The sequence below is a fragment of the Zalophus californianus genome, chromosome 9, assembly GCF_009762305.2.
Source record: "Zalophus californianus isolate mZalCal1 chromosome 9, mZalCal1.pri.v2, whole genome shotgun sequence".
Lineage (NCBI taxonomy): Eukaryota > Metazoa > Chordata > Mammalia > Carnivora > Otariidae > Zalophus > Zalophus californianus.
In genome coordinates, this window is record NC_045603.1 from 124244647 (window position 1) to 124267289 (window position 22643).

Genomic DNA, 22643 nt, shown 5'->3' on the forward strand with positions numbered 1-22643 from the left:
CTATTTCCCAAATCCATACAACTTTTCATTTTCAAGATAATTAGTGCCACATCCTACTTGTCTAACAGAATGCTTAACTTTCAAACAAGTAGAACTGGGGTTGCTTTATTATTTTAGCACCCACCTGAATATAGTTATTACTTTTTTATGCCCTACACAGATAAGAGCCGTATTCCTAAAAATGTTGGCCTTATGTAAAAGGAGCAACTTTTTCTTTATTGATTAGTACATATTTTAACAGTAGGAGTGAGCTATGGAAGGAAATCATATTTCCAGTCACACCTATTTTCAGTTTTTTCCTCTTTAAGGAAAGTATTAGTTCCTAGGTGTTTTATTCATCGATCAAACACTTATTGATCGACTACTATGTGCAAAGTTCTGGTTTGTTGTCAACTAGTTTTAATTAGAGTAAATGCAGGGTTAGCAGAAAGGAACTAGGCAGCCCATATTTCTCTTCTTGATATAAGTTATTTTTTCAGTGACAAAATCCCTGGCAACAGCTTTATTGTTTGGGCAAGTTGCTCCCCCAAAGGCTCTGGCGTGCGTCTTTCAGGTTAAGACCTTACGCCTCTAGGAGACTCCAACTGAAATACAAATATTTTTGTCACTTGGGAAACCTAACTCATCAAAGCCTTTTCAAAGTTTAAGCCTTTCCAAAGTACCTTATCAAGGTATTTGCAAGACAGTGGAGTCCAGGTGTTGCTTTTGGAAAAATCTGAAATCTGTACATAAGTAGTGAATGGTCAAATGAGCCCCCATATAACAGTTATGGGGTTTGTGGTTTACTAAGGTTCCTCAAGTGTTGAGTCAGGAGTAAACCTGAGGTTGCCCGGCAGGAGACGTGCGCAGTGTGCCGGAGTGCACGGAGGGACGATGGCAGAATAGCTTGGGGCTGAAAGAGGAGAGCCAGATTGTATCACACGGTCACAGGATCATTTTCCGGTATCTAACCAATATGATCTAGACCAACATGATTAGGACCAGGGAGCCGCTAAGTTTTTCTGGAAAGAGTTAGACAAATACTTTAGGCTTTGTGGGCCATATGATCTTTGTCACCACCACCCACCCCTGCCCTCGTAAAGCAAAAGCAGCCCCAGGTGACACAGCTACATACAGCCTACGGCCATGTAGGTGTTCCAAAGACACTATTTACAAAACCAGGCTGGGGCCGAATTCGGCCTTCAGGTGGTATGCCAACCCCTAAAGATTCCCTGACTCCTGGAAATCCATTCTCTGTGCTTCTGCATCTGCGCTCAAGTAAGGGACGGTTACTCCTTCTCTTGGGTACCAGGATCTACCCAAAAAAACCGAGTCCCTAGCAGCCTTTGCGTGGAGCGATCCAGCTGAGCGACTACACAGTTTTAAAAAAGTTTTGAAGTGGGCCCTTTCTTCTCCCCTCTTCCACCCCTCCGAGTTCTTGCTGTCCACCGCAGGGACGCGGAAGGAGTTGTGGTGTGCTTGGGTGAGCTGCGTGGGCTCCGGGGAAGAGCCCGCGCGCACTCCGGAGAAGGCGAGGGCGCCCAAAAGTTGGAGCCCAATCAGCACCGAGTGCATGCAGCTCGCGAGTCCCAACCTTCAGGTGACCCAGCGCGGCGGCGGCGGCGGCGGCGGCGGCGCGGCGGCGGCGGCGGCGGCGGCGGCGCGGCGGCGGCGGCGGCGGCGGCGGCGGCGGCGACCAGAGCCCGCAGCAGCTCGGAGCGCCTCCGGAAGGAGAGGAGGCGAGCTCGGCGAATCGTCACGGCCGACCCGAGCGCCGAGCTGAGCGGTCCGGGGCCGGGCGCGAGAAGGCGAGAGCCGGCCCGCGCCTTCTCCCTTTGCCCGCCGCACACCGTGCGAGGCTGGCCCGGGGCGCCCGGGAGTGCGGGCCCGCGCCGCGCGCCGTCGTCGCCCTTCCCCGCCGCCTTTGAACACTGGAGGTGCGCGTGGCTGCGGCGGCGGCGGGAGCGGCGAGTCGGGCCGGCCCGGGCTGCGCTTCGCCGGGGCGGCGGCGGCGGCGGCGGCGGCCGTGCGCGGGGCTCAGGATGCGGCCGGGGGGCGCGCTGCTCGCCCTGCTCGCCAGCCTGCTGCTGCTGCTGCTGCTGCGCCTGCTCTGGTGCTCCATCGACGCGCCCGCCCGCTCCAGGTAACCCACCCGCCGCGCGCGCCCCGGGGCTCCCCCGCCGCCCGGCCGCCCCACTCCCGGCGCCGACTTTGGGGCCGCGGCGAAGGGAAGCCGACGGGCGGCGGTCGCACGAGGGCGGGCCGGGAAGGGGGCGTCCGGGAGGCAGGACTGGCCGGGGCTGGGGTGCCCGAGGGGCGACGCTGGGACCGGGTGGGCAGCGGCTGCGGCGGAGAGGGGTTGTGAGGGCTCCGGCGGGCGTCGCTGCGGAGCGGGACCCGCCGTCGGGTCCCCGGCGGTCTCCCGGGCTCGCCGTTCTGGCCCACGCTTTCCCTTCCTTCCCGCCCTAAGCGGCTTCAAACTCCGGGGTTTGGGAGCTGCCGGGGGGCGCCGGGGCGCGCGAGGACGCCCTGGCCAGGTGCGAGCGCGCTGCCGCTGCCGAGCCTGCCAGCCAGGTGTAACAACTTAGTTTTCTTCCTGGCGGCGCAGGCTCCTGGTGGAGGAGAGCAGGGACACCGCGCGCGGCACCCCCGCCGCGCTGAGGACGCTGCGGAGCCCGGCGACCCAGCTACCGCGCCCCACGAACAGGTATCCGCGGCGGCAGGCGGGAGGGGGCTCGGCGGCTGCGGGGCGCGGGTGGGGCGCGGCTGCCGCCGCAGGGCTGGACCGCACGATTGAGTGCGCCGGGGCGGGGGTGTGTGTGTGTGTGTGTGTGTGTGTGTGGTGTGTGTTGTGTGTGTGTGTGTGTGTGGTGTGTGTGTGTGTGTGTGGTGTGTGTGTGTGTGTGGTGTGTGTGTGTGTGTGTGTGTGTGTGTGTGTGTGTGTGTGTGTGTGTGTGTGTTCGTTCACATTGCGTGTGTGTCGTCACACTACGTGTGTGGGAGTGGGGTGGGAGTGGTGTGTGTGTGTGTCCTCACATTGCGTGTGTGGGAGTGGTGTGTGTGTGTGTCGTGTGTGTGTGTGTGTGTTCGTTCACATTGCGTGTGTGTGTCGTCACACTGCGTGTGTGGGAGTGGGGTGGGAGTGGTGTGTGTGTGTGTCCTCACATTGCGTGTGTGGGAGTGGGGTGGGAGTGGTGTGTGTGTGTGTTCGTCCACACTGCGTGTGTGTGAGTGGGGTGGGAGTGATGTGTGTGTGTGTCCTCACACTGCGTGTGTGTGAGTGGGGTGGGAGTGGGGTGTGTGTGTCCGTGTCCTCACACTGCGTGTGTGTGAGTGGGGTGGGAGTGGTGTGTGTGTGTGTGTGTGTCCTCACACTGCGTGTGTGTGAGTGGGGTGGGAGTGGTGTGTGTGTGTAACTCCTCACACTGCGTGTGTGTGTGTAACACTGTGTGTAACTCCTCACACTGCTTCAACCTCCCTTGTAAAGCCCATACCTCCACGTAGAGGTTCTTCAAACCAAGGGAGATACTCAAACAGCTGCACTTTGCAAAAAAAATGGGTGCTGAGGCCCCTTCTCAGTAACCGTGTGTTGAAAACCCCTGAGAGAGACAGCTCAGCCTGTCTGCAGAGGGATTCAGTTGGTTTGCTTTTTGTCTTCATGCTTTACAGTGCACCCGTGCAAGATTCACGTTTCGGAGAATTCTGTGCACAACGTTGAGATTCTTTTTGTCCTTAGTGAATGGAGATTTAAAAACTGTTCTTTTTCACTCATAGGAGTGTTTATCCATGTGCAATAATTATTTGGTTTTTATCTTTCGGATTATAAAAGTAATACGTGCTTGTTGAAGAAAGTTAGATAATATGAGAAATGTATTAAAAAATATTCACTCAGAGCTCTACCACCCACAGATCATATTAAGGCTTTGGTCTATATTCGTCCAGTAGTTTTTCCGACCTACATATATTTTAAAAATATACTTAAGATTATACTTTGTAGTTTGTGGTCTAACTTTTTTTCTAAAAAATTAAACAAATACATGTCATTAACCCCCCCCCAAACGTTACTTTTAATTGTTGGATAATTCATCATATGAATGTGCCATCTATTTAACTGTAGCTCTAGACATTTAGACTGTTTCCTGTTTGGTTTTTGTTTTATTTGCAGTTAATAATTCTTTTTTTTTTTTTAAGATTTTATTTATTTGACAGAGAGAGACACAGTGAGAGAGGGAACACAAGCAGGGGGAGTGGGAGAGTGAGAAGCCAGGCCTCCCGTGGAGCAGGGAGCCTGATGTGGGGCTCGATCCCAGGACCCTGGGATCATGACCTGAGCCGAAGGCAGATATTTAACCAACTGAGCCACCCAGGCGCCCCTGTTAATAATTCTACTAAGCACATCCTTGTATGTAAATCCTTATCTTCCTATTAAATGAATTCTCCAGGATGGAGTGATAGAAGTCATATTATTAGGTTGAAGAGTATATACTAGGTTCCAAACACATAGGGCCAATTACATCCTGGAACTGTTGATTGAATTTACATTTTCACCAGAAGAATGTACCGTTTCATGCCTCAGCAATGCTATTATTACTGCAATTTTGTGTACTGTCTCTTTTCCTCTGCTTATCTCTTGTGAATCCTTTTTTCTATGCTTCCTTCTGTATACTCTTGGCTCTTGGACCTTCTTAATCTACCGACTGCACGATCCCAGGTTCCTGTATGGCATAGTCCTAAGAAAGGTCTGGGGGAGCCTGGAAGAAATCTTGAAGTGCAGGAATAATCTCCCACAATCCTCCTATTAGGATTTTACAGCCTGTTAGAGGCCCTAAGAAATCCTAGAGCAACAAAGCTTTTGAGAAAAATAGTGGCCTCTAGTTTTATGTGATGCAGGTTTGTATAGTGTAGGTAGTGTAGCTTTCCAGTGATCTGGGGAGCATTCCATCTTTTTCCAGGCCTTGGTACTGTTTGTTATTCGTTTTGGCGTTGCCCCTTGGGGAAATTTTGAAAGAATGCACTAATTGAATTAGCCGGTCCTAGGCCTTTTTGAGGTAATTCTTTGATGAATTTTTTAGCTTCTTTTGGCATACTTCTTTTCTACTTTGCATACTTCTTGAGCTAATATAGGTGATTCATATGTTTTTCTGAATCTGATTTAAAGATTTTTTTTTATACCATTCTGGTATGTTTTTTAAAACCTGTCTGATTTATTTTACGTCCCCTTTATCATTTATGATTTTAATTATGTAATGGTACAAATTTTAATCTATACTACTTGATTATGGGGAGAGATTATAATTTCTTTTAAAGATTTATTTATTTATTTTAGAGAGAGAGAAAGAGAGAGGGCACGAGCGGGAGGGACAGAGGCAGAGGGAGAAAGATTCTCAAGCAGACTCCCTGCTGAGCTCAGAGCCCTAAGTGGGGCTCGATCCCATGACCCTGAGATCAGGACCTGAGCCAAAACCAAGAGTTGGACACTTAACTGACTGTACCACCCAGGCACCCCAGGAAATTATAATTTCTTAATTTTTCTCTAGCTGATCTGATCTTGCCTTCATGAGCCCCATACTGTAGGTAATAGGTAAAAGTAATAATAATAATGCTAATAGTAATAAAGATAGACAACACTTAGTGACTGTTTTTATGGGCCAGGTATTGATCTAAGCACTTTACATTTATTAGCTCACTTAATCCTTAAAAACTACTAAGAGAAACTATGATTATCTTCGTTTCATAGTTGAGGAAACTGAGGCACAGAGTGTTGTAGTAAATCATCCAGAGTCACAGGGTTGGCAAATTGTGGATCCTGGAGTCACACCCAGGCCACGTGGATCCAGAATCCCACACTCTTAATGTCCCTGCTGTGTAGCCTTTCTTAGGTGCTGGGCAAGATGGGGTGTATGTGTGTAAGGTTAAAGCTTAGTCAGATGTGACAATTTAAGCAACTCCTTTTGGTAACATTTATTCTTTCTGGGAGCAAATGCTCCATCTTTCATATTGTTTTCACCATTTCTTCTTACTTAAAGATGACACCCATATACAAGGGGGAGGTGGGCTTAGATGATGTGTTGGTAGAGTTCAGAGTTGGGGTTCATGATCATGGTATCCCTTGAAACTCCTCTAATCTCCAGAGGGATGTTGTCCATTTTCCACCTGATGGCTGAGTACTACCCTGCTGATAGCCAGTTAGGAAATTGCAGTTTGTTGCTCATTCTTTTTCCTCGGGTATTCTACCTTATTGGTCCCCCCACTCTATCTTCCTCACGGGGCTCCCACCTGCTGCTACCTCTCTGGGATCTGGTGAAGATTATCTTTTAGTCCTCTCCTGTGTTGTCACTCTGCAACATTTGCTCTGATGCTGTCTCACCCAGCTCTGGCTAGCTAGCTCCACAGCCAGTCTCCCAGCTATTTCTGGGACCCATCTAAACATATAAGAACTGAGGCTGGTTCAGGAAATTAAATATAGGGCCTCCCTCTACTTGCCCCATGAAAGACATGTGACCCTACTCTAAGGTAATGTCAGGATGGCAGGCTGTCCAAGAGGTGATCTCTTTTCAGAGTCCTAGCTGGGGGAGGAGGCCAGCGTCCCTCTACTCTTGTGGTTACCCTTACCTTCCTGTCCCCAAGCCAGAGTTCTTCTTTTCCTTTCTCTGTCTTCTTTCCACCTCTACTCCCAGCTGGGAATGGGCAGGCTACCCCTGTCCCTCATATTTTCTTCTGTCCTGACTCAAACCTCCAGGCCTAATTCAAACCTAAGCTTTAATGGTAATTCATGGGGACCAGGAGTGAAAAGACTGAGAAAGCTCCAGGAGCTGTGTCTTCCAAGTAAGGCGGTTAATGTGCTAAAGAGGGAGAATGAGAAGAATTTGGAAATCTCTTCTTGGGGCCGTAGCATATCTTGTTTTGCTTGGCTAAAGCTGAGTATCACCTTATCCTTTCTCTTTGCCTTTTTTCAGTAACAAGTCTTTCTCTCTCCAGAATCCCCGAAAGGATGCTTTAAAATGACAGCAGGAAAATTCATGTCATGGTCAGAAAGACAAAAGAGAAAAAAATCAATAATAATTTTCAAAATATAACCCCATTACAGTGGATGCTTTCTCTTTCTAATAAGCTTTGTCAAAGTCTGTCATGGGTTTGTTTTCATACAACCAGCTCTTGGAGTTATTTCTCAATTCTGATATGTTTTCCATGTTATTTCCTTTGTGTTACCTTTATCTTTTAACATCATTCCTTTTCTCCAACTTAATTCCTTGAAGTGAATGCTTTATTTATTTTTCTGTTTTTCTTTGTAAGAGAATGTTTACTACTATGAATTTTCCTTTGAATGCAGCTTTGGATCTGTTCCTTAAGTTTGGATGCATAGTGTTCTGATTTTTAAAAATATATTCTAAACTGTTTATAATTACATTAATTTTTTAAAAGATTTTTTTTTTAAGTACACCCAGTGTGGGGCTCAAACTCACAACCCTGAGATCAAGAGTTGCATGCTCCACTGACTGGGCCAACCAGGTGCCCTTATAATTACGCTATAATTTTAAGTAATTTTTATCTCCATAGTGATTTAGGAGAGTACTTTTAAATTTCCACGTGGTTGGAATTAAAAAACTAATCGAATATTCTTTCTATTAATTTCATTTTTGATTTAATTTTTGATTATAAAAGAAATCAGTAAAATCTGCTATAATGTCATAAGTTAGTTCTCAAATATTCAGTCATTAGAAATGAGACATTGGGCTATCAGTGATGTTAATCACGTGGCTGGAGCAAGTCTGTATAACTAGCTGGCTTGGAATTCCAGGGTCCTTCCATGGAAGTGTCCAGGTCCTGGTTGTGGCTTGGCGCCTATTAGTGGCAGCGTCCATTCTGGCTTTAACATCTGTGGTGATGATTCAGGATCTGTGGCCACAGCATAGCAGCAGCTGTGCTTTGAATGTCCTCATAGTGGTTGCCCATTTCATTGCTTCACCTGGGATGACCGGACTATGAGTTTTCCAGAGATCTGGGGACCGTACTTCCTCTTCTCTTCTTCCCTAGAGAGGTTTACCTGCTATTTTCCGGAGTGGGCTGTCTTTCTGCTCCCTGTCACCCTTTCTCCCTGCAGTACAACTTTGACTTTTCCCTGTTTGAGACCTGGGCTTCCATGGAGGGCAGATATCGAAAGTCAGTTGTGTTACATCCCAACTCATTATAGTAGTGAGTGCTACTGCGGAGACTTTACCGTGTGTTTTTTAGGTGAACACAAAGAGAAAGAAAACTGCCTGTTATTTCAGTGTCTGAAAGATGGGTACTATTTATGTTTCAGTAACTTTGTATGCACATATCTGGCAATTTTGCTATGCATATTTTGGTATGGGTTAGTAAAACTTTTTTAACATCTGAACTTTTCTTCATGTTATTAGTCTTCTTTCTGCAACATAATTTTTAAAGATTTTATTTATTTATTTGCCACAGAGAAAGAGGGGGGGAGTGGCAGGCAGAGGGAAAAGCAGGCTCCTTGCTAAGCAAGGAGCCGGATGTGGGACTCGATCTCAGGACCCTGAGACTATGACCTGAGCCAAAGGCAGACGCTTAACCATCTGAGCCACCCAGGTGCCCCAACATAATTTTTAGAACACGGTGTTTAAATGTGTGCACATACCATAATTTATTCTTGCCTTTTGTACACTTGTGTTATGTATTATTTTTGATTTTGGTTTATACTTTAATATGAACAACTTTATACCTTTGCACATATTCTTGATTATTCAGATAAATTCATAGAAGTGGGGGGGCTAGATCAAAGAATATAAGAAACTTTTAAAATGTTGCTATGACTTGTCCAGCAACAATAGTTGTTTCAATTTATACTCTTGTTAGTATGAGAGTGATCATTGACTCAAACTCCTGACAGTTCTGTGTATTAGAATTTCTTTTCATTTTTTTAGTTTTATTCTCAAGAGATAATATTTTATTGATATCTTAATTTGTATTTATTTGTTCACCGGTGTGTTTAATTTTTAAGATATTTTTTAAATTTTACTTTCTAAGTTGGCTCCTCATACTCTTAACTTTCTCTCAAGATACTCTGTTTTCTGGGGCGTCTGGGTGGCTCAGTTGGTTAAGTGTCTGACTCTTGGTTTCTGCTCAGATTATCATCTCAGGGTCCTGAGATTGAGTCCCGCCTCAGGCTCCAAGTGCCCTGCTCAGAGCAGAGAGAATCTCTGCTTGAGATTCTCTCCCTCTGCCCCTCCTCCTGCTTGCACATGCACATGTGCTATTTCTCTCTCTCTCTAAAATAAATAACTAAAATCTTAAAAAAAAGATATTCTATTTTCTTACAGATTTACAAGAGGTTTACAAATATCAAAAGTGTAAAACTTTTCTTTACCATGCATTTAAATAGATTTTCTAATTTAGTTAACATTTATTTATGTCTGTGGTTATTTATTTATTTTATTTATTTATTTTAAAGATTTCATTTATTTATTTGACAGAGAGAGACAGCGAGAGAGGGAACACAAGCAGGGGGAGTGGGAGAGGGAGAAGCAGGCTTCCTGCCGAGCAGGGAGCCCAATGCGGGGCTTGATCCCAGGACCCTGGGATCATGACCTGAACCGAAGGCAGACGCTTAACCAACTGAGCCACCCAGGCGCCCCTATGTCTGTGGTTATTTAATCTGTGCAAGTTTTCAACCTTTCTGTATTCTGTCATTTATATCTGCTTTTCTTTCCCACTTCTGCTTCTGAATTGATAAACTTACAGTTCATTTATTGATGTATTTGCTATGCTGAGATAAGTGTACATTTTAAGTGCATTTTTAAATATTTAAACCTTTACTCCTTCTAGAACTTCTTTTAGCATGTGGCAAAAGGGGTGGACTTTTAACTTATTATTCTATCGTGTATTTTGCCTTTGAGAATTCTTTTTTTTTTTTTTTTAATTTGAATTAAGCTCTTGCTTACAAATTTAGAAATACTAGGGCATCTGGGTGGCTCAGTTGGTTAAGTGTCTGCTTTTGGTTCAGGTCATGATCCCGGGGCCCTGGGATGGAGCCCCTGTCTGGCTCCCTGCTCAGCTCAGCAGGGAGCTGGCTTCTCCCTCTTTCTCTGCCTGTGCCCCCACCTCCTACTCTCTCTCTCTCACGTTCACTCTCTCTCTCTCAAATAAATAAATAAAATCTTAAAGAACCCCAACAAATCTTGAAATGCTGTTTAGATTCTCTTTTCTGTTGTTCAGTGCTCCAGGCCATCGTAAACATTCCGTGCTCCGGGCCATCGTAGATGAGCCCCTCCCCACTCCAGGCCATCGTAAACGTTCCGTGCTCCGGGCCATCGTAGATGAGCCCCTCCCCGCTTCTTCCGGTCTTTGTTTCCATTGCTTTCTTGGCCAGCTGGCATAAATCTTGGAGCATTTTAGCCTTGGAACGTGGATGAAGGTGTTTCTGAAACTTCACATATTTAAAGGTGCAATTCTTATTTTTCACGTATGAGTACTGAATTATTGCCTCATGACTCCACTTTTTTTTTGGTCTTAAAATTTTTGTAAGATTTCTGTTCTTCTGTTTTCTACCTTTCAGGGCCCTGAAAAACAAATAAGAGTAATCTTATTTTTTCAAAAGTAACCTGTTTGGTTTTTTGTGTTATAGATCCTGAGAAGAATGTTCTCTTTTTTCTTTCTTGCTGTTGAATTTACAGCAGTATGTCTTTTCAGTGACCTCTTTGGGTTAACTTTGTCTGTAAGCCTTTTTAATCCACTGGCCCAGTTATTCTATTTTGTTTCTATTTATTCTATTTGGTATCCTGTCATGGATTATGTGATGTGTTCCGCACATTCTGGTTCTATTCTGTGAAGTGGTTCTTCGTTTTCTGCCTTCCAGTGCTGAACCTCTTCGCCACCGTTGCCTTTCCATGAGAACAATTTTATTTCTTTTTCTGACTTCAGTTTTCTCGTTGTCTTTTCCCTCTGCCCTCTGGAGGGCCTCTCAGATCTGTCCTCTACATTTCTGAATGATTTTTCTGTAGTGTCAGTTCTCTGTTTTGCCCTGTCTAAAATAGTACATCTATTCCATTTTTATTCTTTACAATTTTTTTTCTTGTCTCAGCCTGCACCTTATCACGTCAGTTTACATCCTAGGAAGCATGTAAGTATGCTTTTAATACACCTCACCCTTCATTTCTTACTTCAGGTTTTCTTGTATTTTATTGAGAATGCAAACCAAATGCTTTGAAAAGATTTCTCCTGTTTCTGGGAGCCTGGGTGGCTCAGTTGGTTAAGTGACTGCCTTCGGCTCAGGTCATGATCCTGGAGTCCCGGGATCGAGTCCCGCATCGGGCTCCCTGCTCGGCAGGGAGTCTGCTTCTCCCTCTGACCCTCCCCCCTCTCACGCTCTCTCTCTCTCAAATAAATAAAGAAATAAAATCTTTAAAAAAAGGATTTCTTCTGTTCCTTATAGTAAATATTGTTCAAAAGTATTTTTCCTTACACCTTGAGAACAGTGTTCTCCCAAGTTAGAGAATCTTTTTTTTTTTAATTTTTATTTAAATTCCAGTTAGGTAACATACAGTGTAATATTAGTTTAAGGTGTACAATTTAGTGATTCAGCACTTCCGTACATCACCTGATCAGTGATGTTGAGCATCTTTTCATGTGTCTGTTGGCCATCTGTGTATCTTCTTTAAAAAAAATGTCTATTCATGGCTTCTGTCCATTTTTTATTGGTTTTGGGGGTGTTGAGTTCTTTTTAAAGATTTTATTTATTTATTTGACAGAGCAAGCGCACAAGCGGGGGGGGGTGGCAGGCAGAGGAAAAGGGAGAAGCAGGCTCCCCGCTGAGCAGAGAGCCTGATGTGGGGCTTGATCCCAGGACCCTGGGATCATGACCTGAGCCCAAGGCAACTGCTTAGCCGACTGAGCCACCCAGGGGCCCAGAGTGTTTAGTTTTATAAGTTCTTTATATATTTTGGATATTAACCCTCTATCAGTTATGTCATTTGCAAATATTTCTCTCATTCCATGGGTTGCCTTTTGGTTTTGGTGATTATTTCCTTCATTGTGTAGAAGCTTTGTATTTTGATGTAGTTCTAATAGTTTATTTTTGATTTTGCTTCCCTTGCCTCAGGAGATGTATCAAGTAAGAATTTGCTACAGCCAATGTTAGAGAGGTTACTGCCTGTGTTCTCCTTTAGGATTTTAATGGTTTCATGTCTCACATTTATGTCTTTATTTTGAATTTATTTTTGTGTATGGTGTAAGAAAGTAGTCCAGTTTCATTCTTTTGCATGTTGCTGTCCAGTTTTCTCAACACCATTTGTTGAAGAGACTGTCTTTTTCCCATTGGGTATTCTTTTCTGCTTTGTCAAAGATTAATTGACTGTATAGGTGTGGGTTCATTTCTGAGTTTTCTATTTTCTGTTGATCTGTGTGTCTATTTTTTTTACATGTTTTATTTATTTATTCATGAGAGTCAGAGAGAGAGAGAGAGAGAGGCAGAGGCAGAGGGAGAAGCAGGCTCCCCACCTAGCAGGGAGCCCGATGCGGGACTCGATCCCAGGACCCTGGGATCATGACCTGAGCCGAAGGCAGATGCTTAACCATCTGAGCCACACAGGCACCCCCATGTGTCTATTTTTATGCCAATACCGTACTGTTTTGATCACTACAGCTTTGTAATATAACTTGTTGTCTGGAATTGTGATGTCTCCAGCTTCGCTTTTCTTTTTCAAGGTTGCTTTGGCTATTCAGGGTTTTTGTATATATAAATTTTGTTCTAGTTCTGTGAATAATGCTGTTAGCATTTTGATAGGGAGTACATTAAATGTGTAGATTGCTTTGGGTAGTATAGTATTTTAACAATATTTGTTCTTCTGATCCATGAGCATGGAATGTCTTTCCATTTCTTTGCATTCTCTTCAGTTTCTTTCATCAGTGTTTTATGGTTTTCAGAGTTCAGGTCTTTTACTTCTTTGGTTAGGTTTATTGCTAGGTATCTTGCGGTTTTTGGTGCAGTTGTAAATGGGATCAATTCCTTAATTTATCTTTCTGCTGCTTCATAATTGGTGTACAGAAATGAAATAGATTTCTGTACATTGATCTTGCATCCTGCAACTTTACTGAATTTATGTATCAGTTCCAGCAAATTTTTGGTGGAGTCTTTCAGGTTTTCCTGAAAGTTACCTGTATCATGTTACCTGCAAATAGTGAAAATTTTACTTCTTCCTTGCCAATTTGGATGCCTTTTATTTCTTTTTTTTTGTTATCTGATTGCTGTAGCTAGGACTTCTAGTACTATGTTGAATAATGGGTGAGAGTGGACATTCCTGTCTTGTTTCTGACCATAGAGGAAAAGCTCTCAGTTTTTTCCCGTTGAGGATGATATTAGCTGTGGGTTTTTCTTATATTGATTATATTGAGGTATGTTCCCTCTAAACCAACTTTGTTGAGGTTTCTTATCATGAGTGGATGTTGCACTTTGTCAAATGCTTTTTCTGCATTTATTGAGAGGATCATGTGGTTCTTATCCTTTCTTTTTTTTAATGTGGTGTATCATGTTGATTAATTTGTGACTATTGAACCGTACTTGCAACCTGGGGATAAATCCCACTTGACTGTGGTGAGTAATCCTTTTTTTTTTTCTTAAAGATTGTATTTATTTATTTGACAAAGAGAGACTCAGCGAGAGAGGGAACACAAGCAGGGGGAGTGGGAGAGGGAGAAACAGGCTTCCCGCCGAGCAGAGAGTGCGATGCGGGGCTCAATCCCAGGACCCCGGGACCACGACCCGAGCCAAAGGTAGATGCTCAATGACTGAGCCACCCAGGTGCCCCTGAATGATTCTTTTAATGTTTTACTGGATTCGGTTTGCTAGTATTTTATTGAGAATTTTTACATCCATTTTTATCAGGGATATTGGCTTGTACTTTTATTTTTAGTGGAGTCTTTGTTTGGTTTTAGTATCAGGGTAATGCTGGTCTCATAGAATGAATTTGGAAGTTTTCCTCCCTTTTCTACTTTTTGGGATAGCTTGAGAATCTTAGGTATTAACTCTTCTTTAAATATTTGGTAGAATTTTCCTGTGAAGACATCTGGCCCTGGACTTTTGTTTCTTGGGAGATTTTTTTATTACTGATTCAATTTCTTTGCTGGTTATCAGTCTGTTCTATTTCTTCTTATTTCAGTTTTGGTAGTTTGTATGTTTCTGGGAATTTATCCATTTCTTCCAGTTTGTCCAATTTGTTGGCATATAGTTTTTTGTAATCTCTGATAATTGTTTGTATTTCTGTGCTGTTGGTGTTATTTCTCCTCTCTCATTTGTGATTTTATTGGGTCCTTTCTCTTTTTCTTTCTTTCTTTCTTTCTTTTTTTTTTTTTGAGAGAGAATGTGATTGAGAGAGGGGCAGAGAGCAAAGGAGAGGAGAGAGTGGGAGTGAGAGAATCTTAAGCAGGCTTCATGCCCAGTGTGGAGCCTGACGTGGGGCTCAATCACTGCTCTGTGATCATGACTTGAGTGGAAACTAAGAGTCAGACACTTAACCAACTGAGCCATCCAGTCACTGTGATCTCTTTTCTTTTTGATAAGTCTGGTTAGGGATTTATCAATTTTATTAATTTTTTCAAAGAACCAGCTCCTGATTTCATTGATCTGTTCTATTGTTTTTTAGTTTCTATATCATTTATTTATGCTCTGATCTTTATTATTTCCTTCTTCTGGCTTTAGGCTTTGCTTGCTTTTTTTGTTTTGTTTTTTATTTTTTGAGCTCCTTTAGGTGTAAAGTTAGGTTGTTTGAGGTTTTTCTTGCTTCTTGAGGTAGGCCTGTATTGCTATATATTCTCTCTTAGGACCACTTTTGTTGCATCCCAAAGGTTTTGAACTGTTGTGTTTTTTCTTTTGTTGTCATGTATTTAAAATTTTTTTTTATTCTTATATTTTTAGAGAGTGCATTCAAGGCAGCAGGGCTGGGGGAGGGAGAGGGAGAGAGAGAAACTCTTATGCAGGCTCCACACCCAGAGTGAGCCCAACATGGGGCTCGATCTCATGACCTGAGATGAAATCAAGAGTCAGATGCTTAACCTACTGGGCCACCCAGGCACCCCTCCATGTATTTTTTAATTTCTTCTTTGATTTCTTGCTTGACCCATTCATTGTTTAGTAGCATGTTATTTAACCCCCATGTATTTGTGGTCTTTCCAAATTTTTTCTTCTGGTTGACTTCGGGTTTCATAGCTTTCTGGTCAGAAAAGATGCATGGTATGATCTCAGTCTTTTTGTATTTGTTGAGGCTTGATTGTGACCTAATATGTGATCTGTTCTGGAAAATGTCCCATGTGCACTTGAAAAGAATGTGTAGTCTGCTGTTTTAGGATAGAATGTTCTGAATATATCTGTTAAGTCCATCTGGTCCAGTGTGTCATTCAAAGCCAGTGTTTCCTTGTTGATTTTCTGTTTGTTTGTTTGTTTATTTTTATTATGTTCAATTGGCCACTGTATAGTACATCATTTTCTGTTTAGATGGTCTGTCTGCTCATGTAGGTGGGATGTTAAAGTCCCCTACCATTATTGTATTATAATCGTTTAGTTTCTTTATGTTTATTATAATTTTATATATTCATGTGCTCCCATGTTGGGTACATAAATTATTACAACTGTTAGATCTTATTGTTGGATTGTTTCCTGTATTATAAGATGTGTCCTTCTTTGTTTCTTGTTACAGTCTTTGTTTTAAAGTCAATTTTTGTCTGATAGAAGTCTTGCTACCCCGGCTTTCTTTTCAAATCCATTTGCATGATAAATGTTTCTCCGTCCCCTCACTTTCAATCTGCAGGTATCTTTAGGTCTAAAACGAATCTCTTGTAGGTAGCATATAGACGGGTCTTGTTTTTTATGCATTCTGATACCCTGTGTCTTTTGACTGGAGTATTTTGTCCACTTACATTCAGAGTAATTATTGACAGATATGTATTTCTTGCCATTTTATTTCTTGTTTTGTTGTTGTTTCTGGAGATTTTCCCTGATCCTTTCTTGTCTTTGTCACTTTTGGTCTTTCCATTCCACTCGAAGAGTTCTCTTTAATATTTCTTATGGGGCTGATTTAGTTGTCATGAACTCCTTTAGTTTTTGTCTTGGAAACTCTTTATTCCTCCTATTCTGAATCATAGCCTTGCTGGATAGAGTATTCTGGGCTGCAGATTTTTCCCATTCAGCACTTTGAATATATCATGCTTGCCAAGTTTGTGTTGAGAAATCTCCAGCTAGCTTTATGGGTTTTCCCTTGTAAGTTAAGGACTTCGTTTGTCCTGCTGCTTTTTTTTTTTTAAAGATTTATTTATTTATGTGAGAGAGAGAGAGTATGCACAAGCAGGGGAAGGGTCAGATAGAGAGAGACAATATCCTGAAGCAGAATCCCTGCTGAGCAGGGAGCCTGACATAGGACTCAATCCCAGGACCCTGAGTTCATGACCTGAGCAGAAATCAAGAGTTGGCTCCTTAACCAACGGCACCACCCAGGCGCCCCTGTCTTGCTGCTTTTAAGATTTTTTCTTTATCACGATATTTTGCAAATTTAATTATAATATGTCCTGGTGTTGGCCTGCTTTTGTTGAGTGTTCTCTGTGTCTCCTGGATCTGGATGTCTGTTTTCTTCCCCAGATTAGGGAAGTTTTCATCTATTATTTCCTCAAGTAAATTTTCTGTCCCCTTTTCTCTCTCTTCATCTTCTTCTGGGACTCCTATGATATGAATGTTATTATGCTTGATGGAGTCACTGAGTTCCCTAAGTCTTTTCTCATGTTCCATCATCTCTTTTATTCAGCTTCATTATTTTCCATCATTTTGTCTTCTAGGTCACAAATTCATCACTCTGCTTCTTCCATCTGCTATTCATTGCATCAGATCTGTTTCCAGTCTCATTTATTGCATACTTAATTTCTGATTGATTCTTTTTTAACTCTTTTATCTCTGTGGTAAGGGTCTCCCTGATGTTTTCTATTGTTTTCTCAAGCCCAGTGAGTATCCTTATGATTACTGCTTTAAGTTTTCCATCAGGTATGTTATTTCTATCTGTTTCACTTAGATCTCTGACTCTGGCCCTATCTTGTTCTTTCATTTGGGATGAATTCCTCTGTCTTGGTGTTTTATCTGAGTCTCTGCCTTCTTCTCTGTGTTAGAAAAGCCAGTTATGTTTTCTGTTCCTGAAAGTAATGGCTTTATGAAGAAGGGGTCATAAAGTACCCAGGGCCTGACACTTCAGGGAGTGTCTCTGGTGTGTTTTGCATGCTCTGCTATTGTGTTCTGGCTGCTCTGTCCTTCAGGCCAGTGGTCTGCAGAGGCTCTTCTGGCCGGCTGTGGGCAGTGTTGGGTCCTTGGCCTGAGTGTGGTGAGTTTTAATGAGGCGTGCTCTGGTCTGCTTGTGAAATGAGACCTGATGCTACTTCCACTAGAACTGAGGCCCTGCAGACCTCTCTGGTTGGGAGACTTGGTGTGGGCAGGGGTTTCTACTGCTCTTCTGGAGAAGGGGCCTGCCACACTGGAACTGAGGCAAGCTTGACTGAGAAGGGCAATCCCACCAAAGCGCGAGGGTGTGGGACTTGGATTAAGCAAGTTAGGCAGCCAGTGTTGGTGCTGTGCTGTTTCCTGCAGGTGGCTCTGTGTTTCTGCTGAGGGGCAGGGGAGGGAAATGGTGCCAGCTAGCTCCTTTGTTGCCTCCCAGGGCTGCTCTCTGAGACTAGTGTATAATCTTCCCTCTGTGTTCTTTCAGATCACTGTTTCCATGCCATCTGCACTGCGCCCCCCCCCCCCCCGGCCTTGTTTGCCTGCCTTCTCCGCAGGAGCAGTGCAGTGTCCTCCAGGCTCTATCCCAGCCTAGCCTGCTGACTTTTTACAACCCCAGGCTTTAAGCCACACTGGTTGCAGGAACTCATGAAATTCAGTCCTTCTCATTTTCTCCCCCATTTGCGGCTTTGGGGAAACATTCTCCTTGTGAGTTCCCCTTTGTGCGTCTCTCTCTCTCTCTCTCTTTCCCTTCTCCACGACAATGGCTCCCTCGCCTCTGCAGAACTCACTATCTGTTTCTCTACTAAACCATGTCTCCACACTTCCTACCTTCTTCATGTGGCCTCTTCTCTCCCTTTAGTTGTGGACTTTGTTCTGTCAAACTTCAGGCCAACTTCTGGGGTATTCAGAATGACTTGGTAGTTATCTGGTTGTGTTCATAGGATGAGGCGAGCCTAGGGTCTTTGTACTCTGCCCCCATCTTCCAGATGTTAGGAGTGAGTTGCACAGTTAGGTAATAGGGCCAGGGTCCCCAACAAGAAAATATGGAGTCAGGACAGCTAAAATAAAACAGCACTGACATCCTGTTCTGGAGTGTAGACAAGACCACACTAGCATTCTGTTTTGCAGCCCTTGCAGAAATGACTTCTGCAAAACATCCTCAAGTAAGACAATGGACCACAAAACATTTGTCAATATCACAGGCAGGGGCAGTTAAGACAAAAGCCCCCAGATGTTAGCAAAAAAAGACTGTCAGCACAGAGATATTAACCTAATAGGTAGATAGATACATGACCAAAGCCCTGATTAGCATGACTCAGCACACCCTGATTGCTTAAGATAGTTCCACAAAAGAGCTCATAAAACCCCCTAAACTTAGACACCCTGAAGGCAGCCCTCTCGGGCCCCCCTCCCTCTCCAGGAGCTTTGTACTCTTGCTCAATCAACTTTGACTTGCTGCCCACCACTCTTCGTCTGGTCTACCTCTTCATTCTTTGAAGCAGCATGACCAAGAACTGTGGGCACTAAGGGGACAAAGATCGTGTAACACAGAGGGATCCAGTTAGAGAATCTTTTAACACGTTTTATGTATGGGGTTTTTTTAGCCTCTTTTAAATATAGACACCTCTACAGGTGGAGGCCTCGCTCTAGCCTTGTGCACCTCAGACACTCCTTGTGGCTCCCAGCAGGGGCCGAAACATTCCCCTTCTCAGAGCACACACCAGAGGGGACGCTGAGCCATAGAGCCTATCAACAAATACTTGAATTTTTAAAATCTGATTTAAAAAAAATTGTGAATTACAGGTAACATAAAATTTACTAATTTACTTTTTTAAAGACTTGACCGCAAATCTGTCTCTCGCTCCCACGTGTTGATCTCAGAAGTGCCAGAATGGACACGTATTGCTGGGTTGTCCTAATCGGCCTGGACTTCGGTTGCTGCCAGCAGTGATGCATGACAAATGTCACCTGAAACCCGGGGCTGGGGCCCTGGGGCTCTCTGCATAGCTGCCACCCCCTTTACATCCCAGGGCGTGAAGACCGAAGCCCTGTCCCGTCCCCTTCCATTCCTTCAGTCTTGTTTTACAATATAATGTAATATAATATAATACACTCTGCATAGACAGAGTCTCAGGAGAATGCAGAAAGGGAGCCATAAACGAGGACCTGGCACAACAACTGCCTTGGGAAGCCGGTCCCTCCTGTGTGGGAATAGCCACCTGACCTTCTGGTTGGGGCAGGTGCTCTCTGGTCAGGTAAAGAAAGGCAGACAGGTATTATGCTGAGAGAAATAAGTCAGTCAGAGAAAGACAAGTGTCATATGACCTCACTGATATGAGGAATTCTTAATCTCAGGAAACAAACTGAGGGTTGCTGGAGTGGTGGGGGGGTGGGAGGGATGGGGTGGCTGGGTGATAGACATTGGGGAGGGTATGTGCTACGGTGAGCGCTGTGAATTGTGTAAGACTGATGAATCACAGACCTGTACCTCTGAAACAAATAATACATTATATGTTAAAAAAAAAAAAAGATAGTAGAAAGGGAAAGATGAAGGGGGGGAAATAAGAGGGGAAGATGAACCATGAGAGACTATGGATTCTGAGACACAAACTGAGGGTTCTTGGGGGGTGGGGGATGGGTTAGCCTGGTGATGGGTATTAAAGAGGGCATGTTCTGCATGGAGCACTGGGTGTTATACGCAAACAATGAATCATGGAACACTACCTCAAAAGCTAATGATGTAATGTATGGTGATTAACATAACATAATAAAATTAAAAAAAAAAAAGAAAGGCAGACAGTGGGAGGACAGTCAAAGCCCCCCTAATTTTTTTCTCCCTGGACCTGCTGCTTCATCAGCTGCGAGTGATTTCTCCGCAGGGTTCCATATGCCCTCTTGGTAACAGCATTTCTTCCCTGCATCTGACACATTTCTGAAGCACTCATCTGTTGCCATCGAAATGTGTGGTTGTCATCTTGAGTTAGACCTGTATACTTTCATAAGAATGTGAATAGTCTGGAAGGGAGAGAACCAGGCGCTGTTATACTGAAAGTTGTAATCATGTTTCATTTGACATTTTCTTGTTGTCTATATTCACACTGGGATCATAATTGTGAGCTTCGGAATTTCAAGACGAGTGTGAACTAGAGCTTGTAAAAGGGCCGCATAGCTAAGCATAACTCTGCCACAGCTGCTTTTCACACTCTTTGACACCTTTCCTCTCCACCCCACCCTCCAAATACATGACGGCCATCAGACTGTATTTTTGAGAACAATATATTTCACTTTGATATCTTTACTTCTTTGCTTTTTAGGAGTAAGAATACCATACATGCCTTGATTTTCAACATTCAGTATGCTTTCAAGTTGCTTTGAGCTCTGGTTTCTGAAATAATTTGAAAAGAGGCTTTAAATCTTGGATTCTGCCTCTTTTTCGGCTTCCCATCCTGTGTCTTCATTGGAGCCTTCCTTTTTTCAGGCTTGCACGGAGTTCTCCACGTCCACTGTGATGGGGATCACCTGGGTCCTGGTTTTCCTGAGGTCTGGTGGGAGCTGCAGGACACGCGTGTCGGGGCCGGGGGGTGGTGGCAGGTGGAGCGGGCCCAGGCCGGGGCTACAGGCACTGCTGGGCTTCCATAGGCTCACAGACACGTGGGTGGGCAAGCCAGGCCGGGCCTGAGGGACACGCAGAAATGTCCTGCCCGTTCCCTGGCTTTGTGGAGTAGGTGGATGAGGAGATCCGGCGTTCGGGAAGAAATGGTGTCTCACTGTCCACCTGTCGCCTTAGAGGTGGTCGGGGGTGGTTTTTTATGTTCTATTAGAGGTTCCTATGACTCCACGACTTCCTTTGCAGGCCTCTCTCCCCAAGGAGGCTGGGCGCTCCTTCTCATGGCTGGAAAAGTGACGTGCCTCAGACAGGACTGTTCACGCGTGGGTGTCACAGCAGAGGTGGTTTGTTGCGACACCAGGCAGGGCTGCCTGAGCACTGCCTGGCCTTGTGTACTAATTCAGTGTGCCCTTAATAGACGGTTTCCTTGAGCCCACAGGCATTGGGGTGAAAGTGAAACAGAAGTCCTCTGACTGCCTGGTCATAGGAATGAAGCTTTTTTCAGGAATTACAGAGAAACCCAAACATTTTGAGAGATGAGGGCTAACAGAGGAATAGAGGGAGGAGAGGCCTGCACACAGCAGAAGGGACATAAAGAGAAGAAAAGGAAATAAATATATCTCCTCCTTGGACAGGTGCACAGATTCTTTTTAGAGTCACTAATATTAGCTGCTCTGTAGTTCCAGGGTGCAAAGGTTCCACAGCCTCTCTTTGGGGGGCAGAAAAAGAATCCCTTGAAAGAGCTACTGAATGCCATGAGTAAACTTGAGAAAAGTGTTCCTGCGTCCCAGGGATGTCTGGATTTACAGCTGCTTTTACCATTAAGAAGATGATTATTGCTCTGGTAGATTTAGCTGTACACACTTTGGAAGTTAGCCAGTCCAGGTCTGACACTAGTCGTAGGCTATGAAGGCGCATACATGAGTTGTGTCTTTCCACAGTGTCAGCTTTATTCAGCCATAAAGCAAGGTTAACATCGTAAAACAGGTTCAGGATTCCATTTCGCTATGCATGTAACTTGGCTTCATCCACGTCACACAAAGCAAAGCACAGTTCTACGGCACACAACAAAGAAAGTACAACAAGGGTAAGAATTTCACAAACCAGACACGGAGTCAATCCATGAGCGCGCAGTTGAATGAGGACTTGGTGTGGTCCGGGTCAGCCCTTGGAGCTTTCTGCTTATTGTGTTCAAGCAGTGGACGATCTCTGTTATGTTCAGAGATCAATGGACTGAGCCTTCGGTGGCAGTTGCCTTTTCAATGTGGTCAGACGTGAAAGGGTCAATGTCTGGAGAGCCTGACGGTAGGCTACAAAAGTCCTCCCCTTTTAAAGGAGTTTAATGAATCATGGGCCTTGGCAGGCCTCTTCTGGTTCTGCTGGTTATCAGTTCTCGGTTGGTTTTGTGAAATCTGGTCCTAGCTGTAATGCCCTTGGCTGCTTACGTCACTGCTTGACAGGAGTGACTCCATCTTGCTCTCGGTAGGGACACTTAGATCTATCTTGTTTCTATTCTCAAAGAAAGAAGTGGAAAAGTTCTCCTTTCTTCTCTTCTAGTTTTTTTTTTAATTTTTTATTGTTATGTTAATCACCATATATTATATCATTAGTTTTTGGTGTAGTGTTCCATGATTCATTGTTTGTGCATGACACCCAGTGCTCCATGCAGAATGTGCCCTCTTTAATGCCCATCACCAGGCTAACCCATCCCCCTACCCTCCTCCCCTCTAGAACCCTCAGTTTGTTCTTCAGAGTCCATCATCTCTCATGGTTCGCCTCCCCCTCTGACTTACTCCCCTTCATTCGTCCCCT

General features: G+C 44.2%; 1 protein-coding gene across 1 annotated transcript in view; it reads left to right on the forward strand.

The window, feature by feature from the left end:
- The first annotated feature begins 2021 nt into the window (after positions 1 to 2021).
- Positions 2022 to 22643, forward strand: part of ST8SIA6 (ST8 alpha-N-acetyl-neuraminide alpha-2,8-sialyltransferase 6) — a 141268-nt gene continuing 120646 nt past the window's right edge. Inside the window, exons 1-2 of the mRNA XM_027594585.2 lie at positions 2022 to 2122; positions 2588 to 2686. Coding sequence (XP_027450386.1) covers positions 2022 to 2122; positions 2588 to 2686 — 200 coding nt within the window. The remainder of the gene's footprint in view (positions 2123 to 2587; positions 2687 to 22643) is intronic.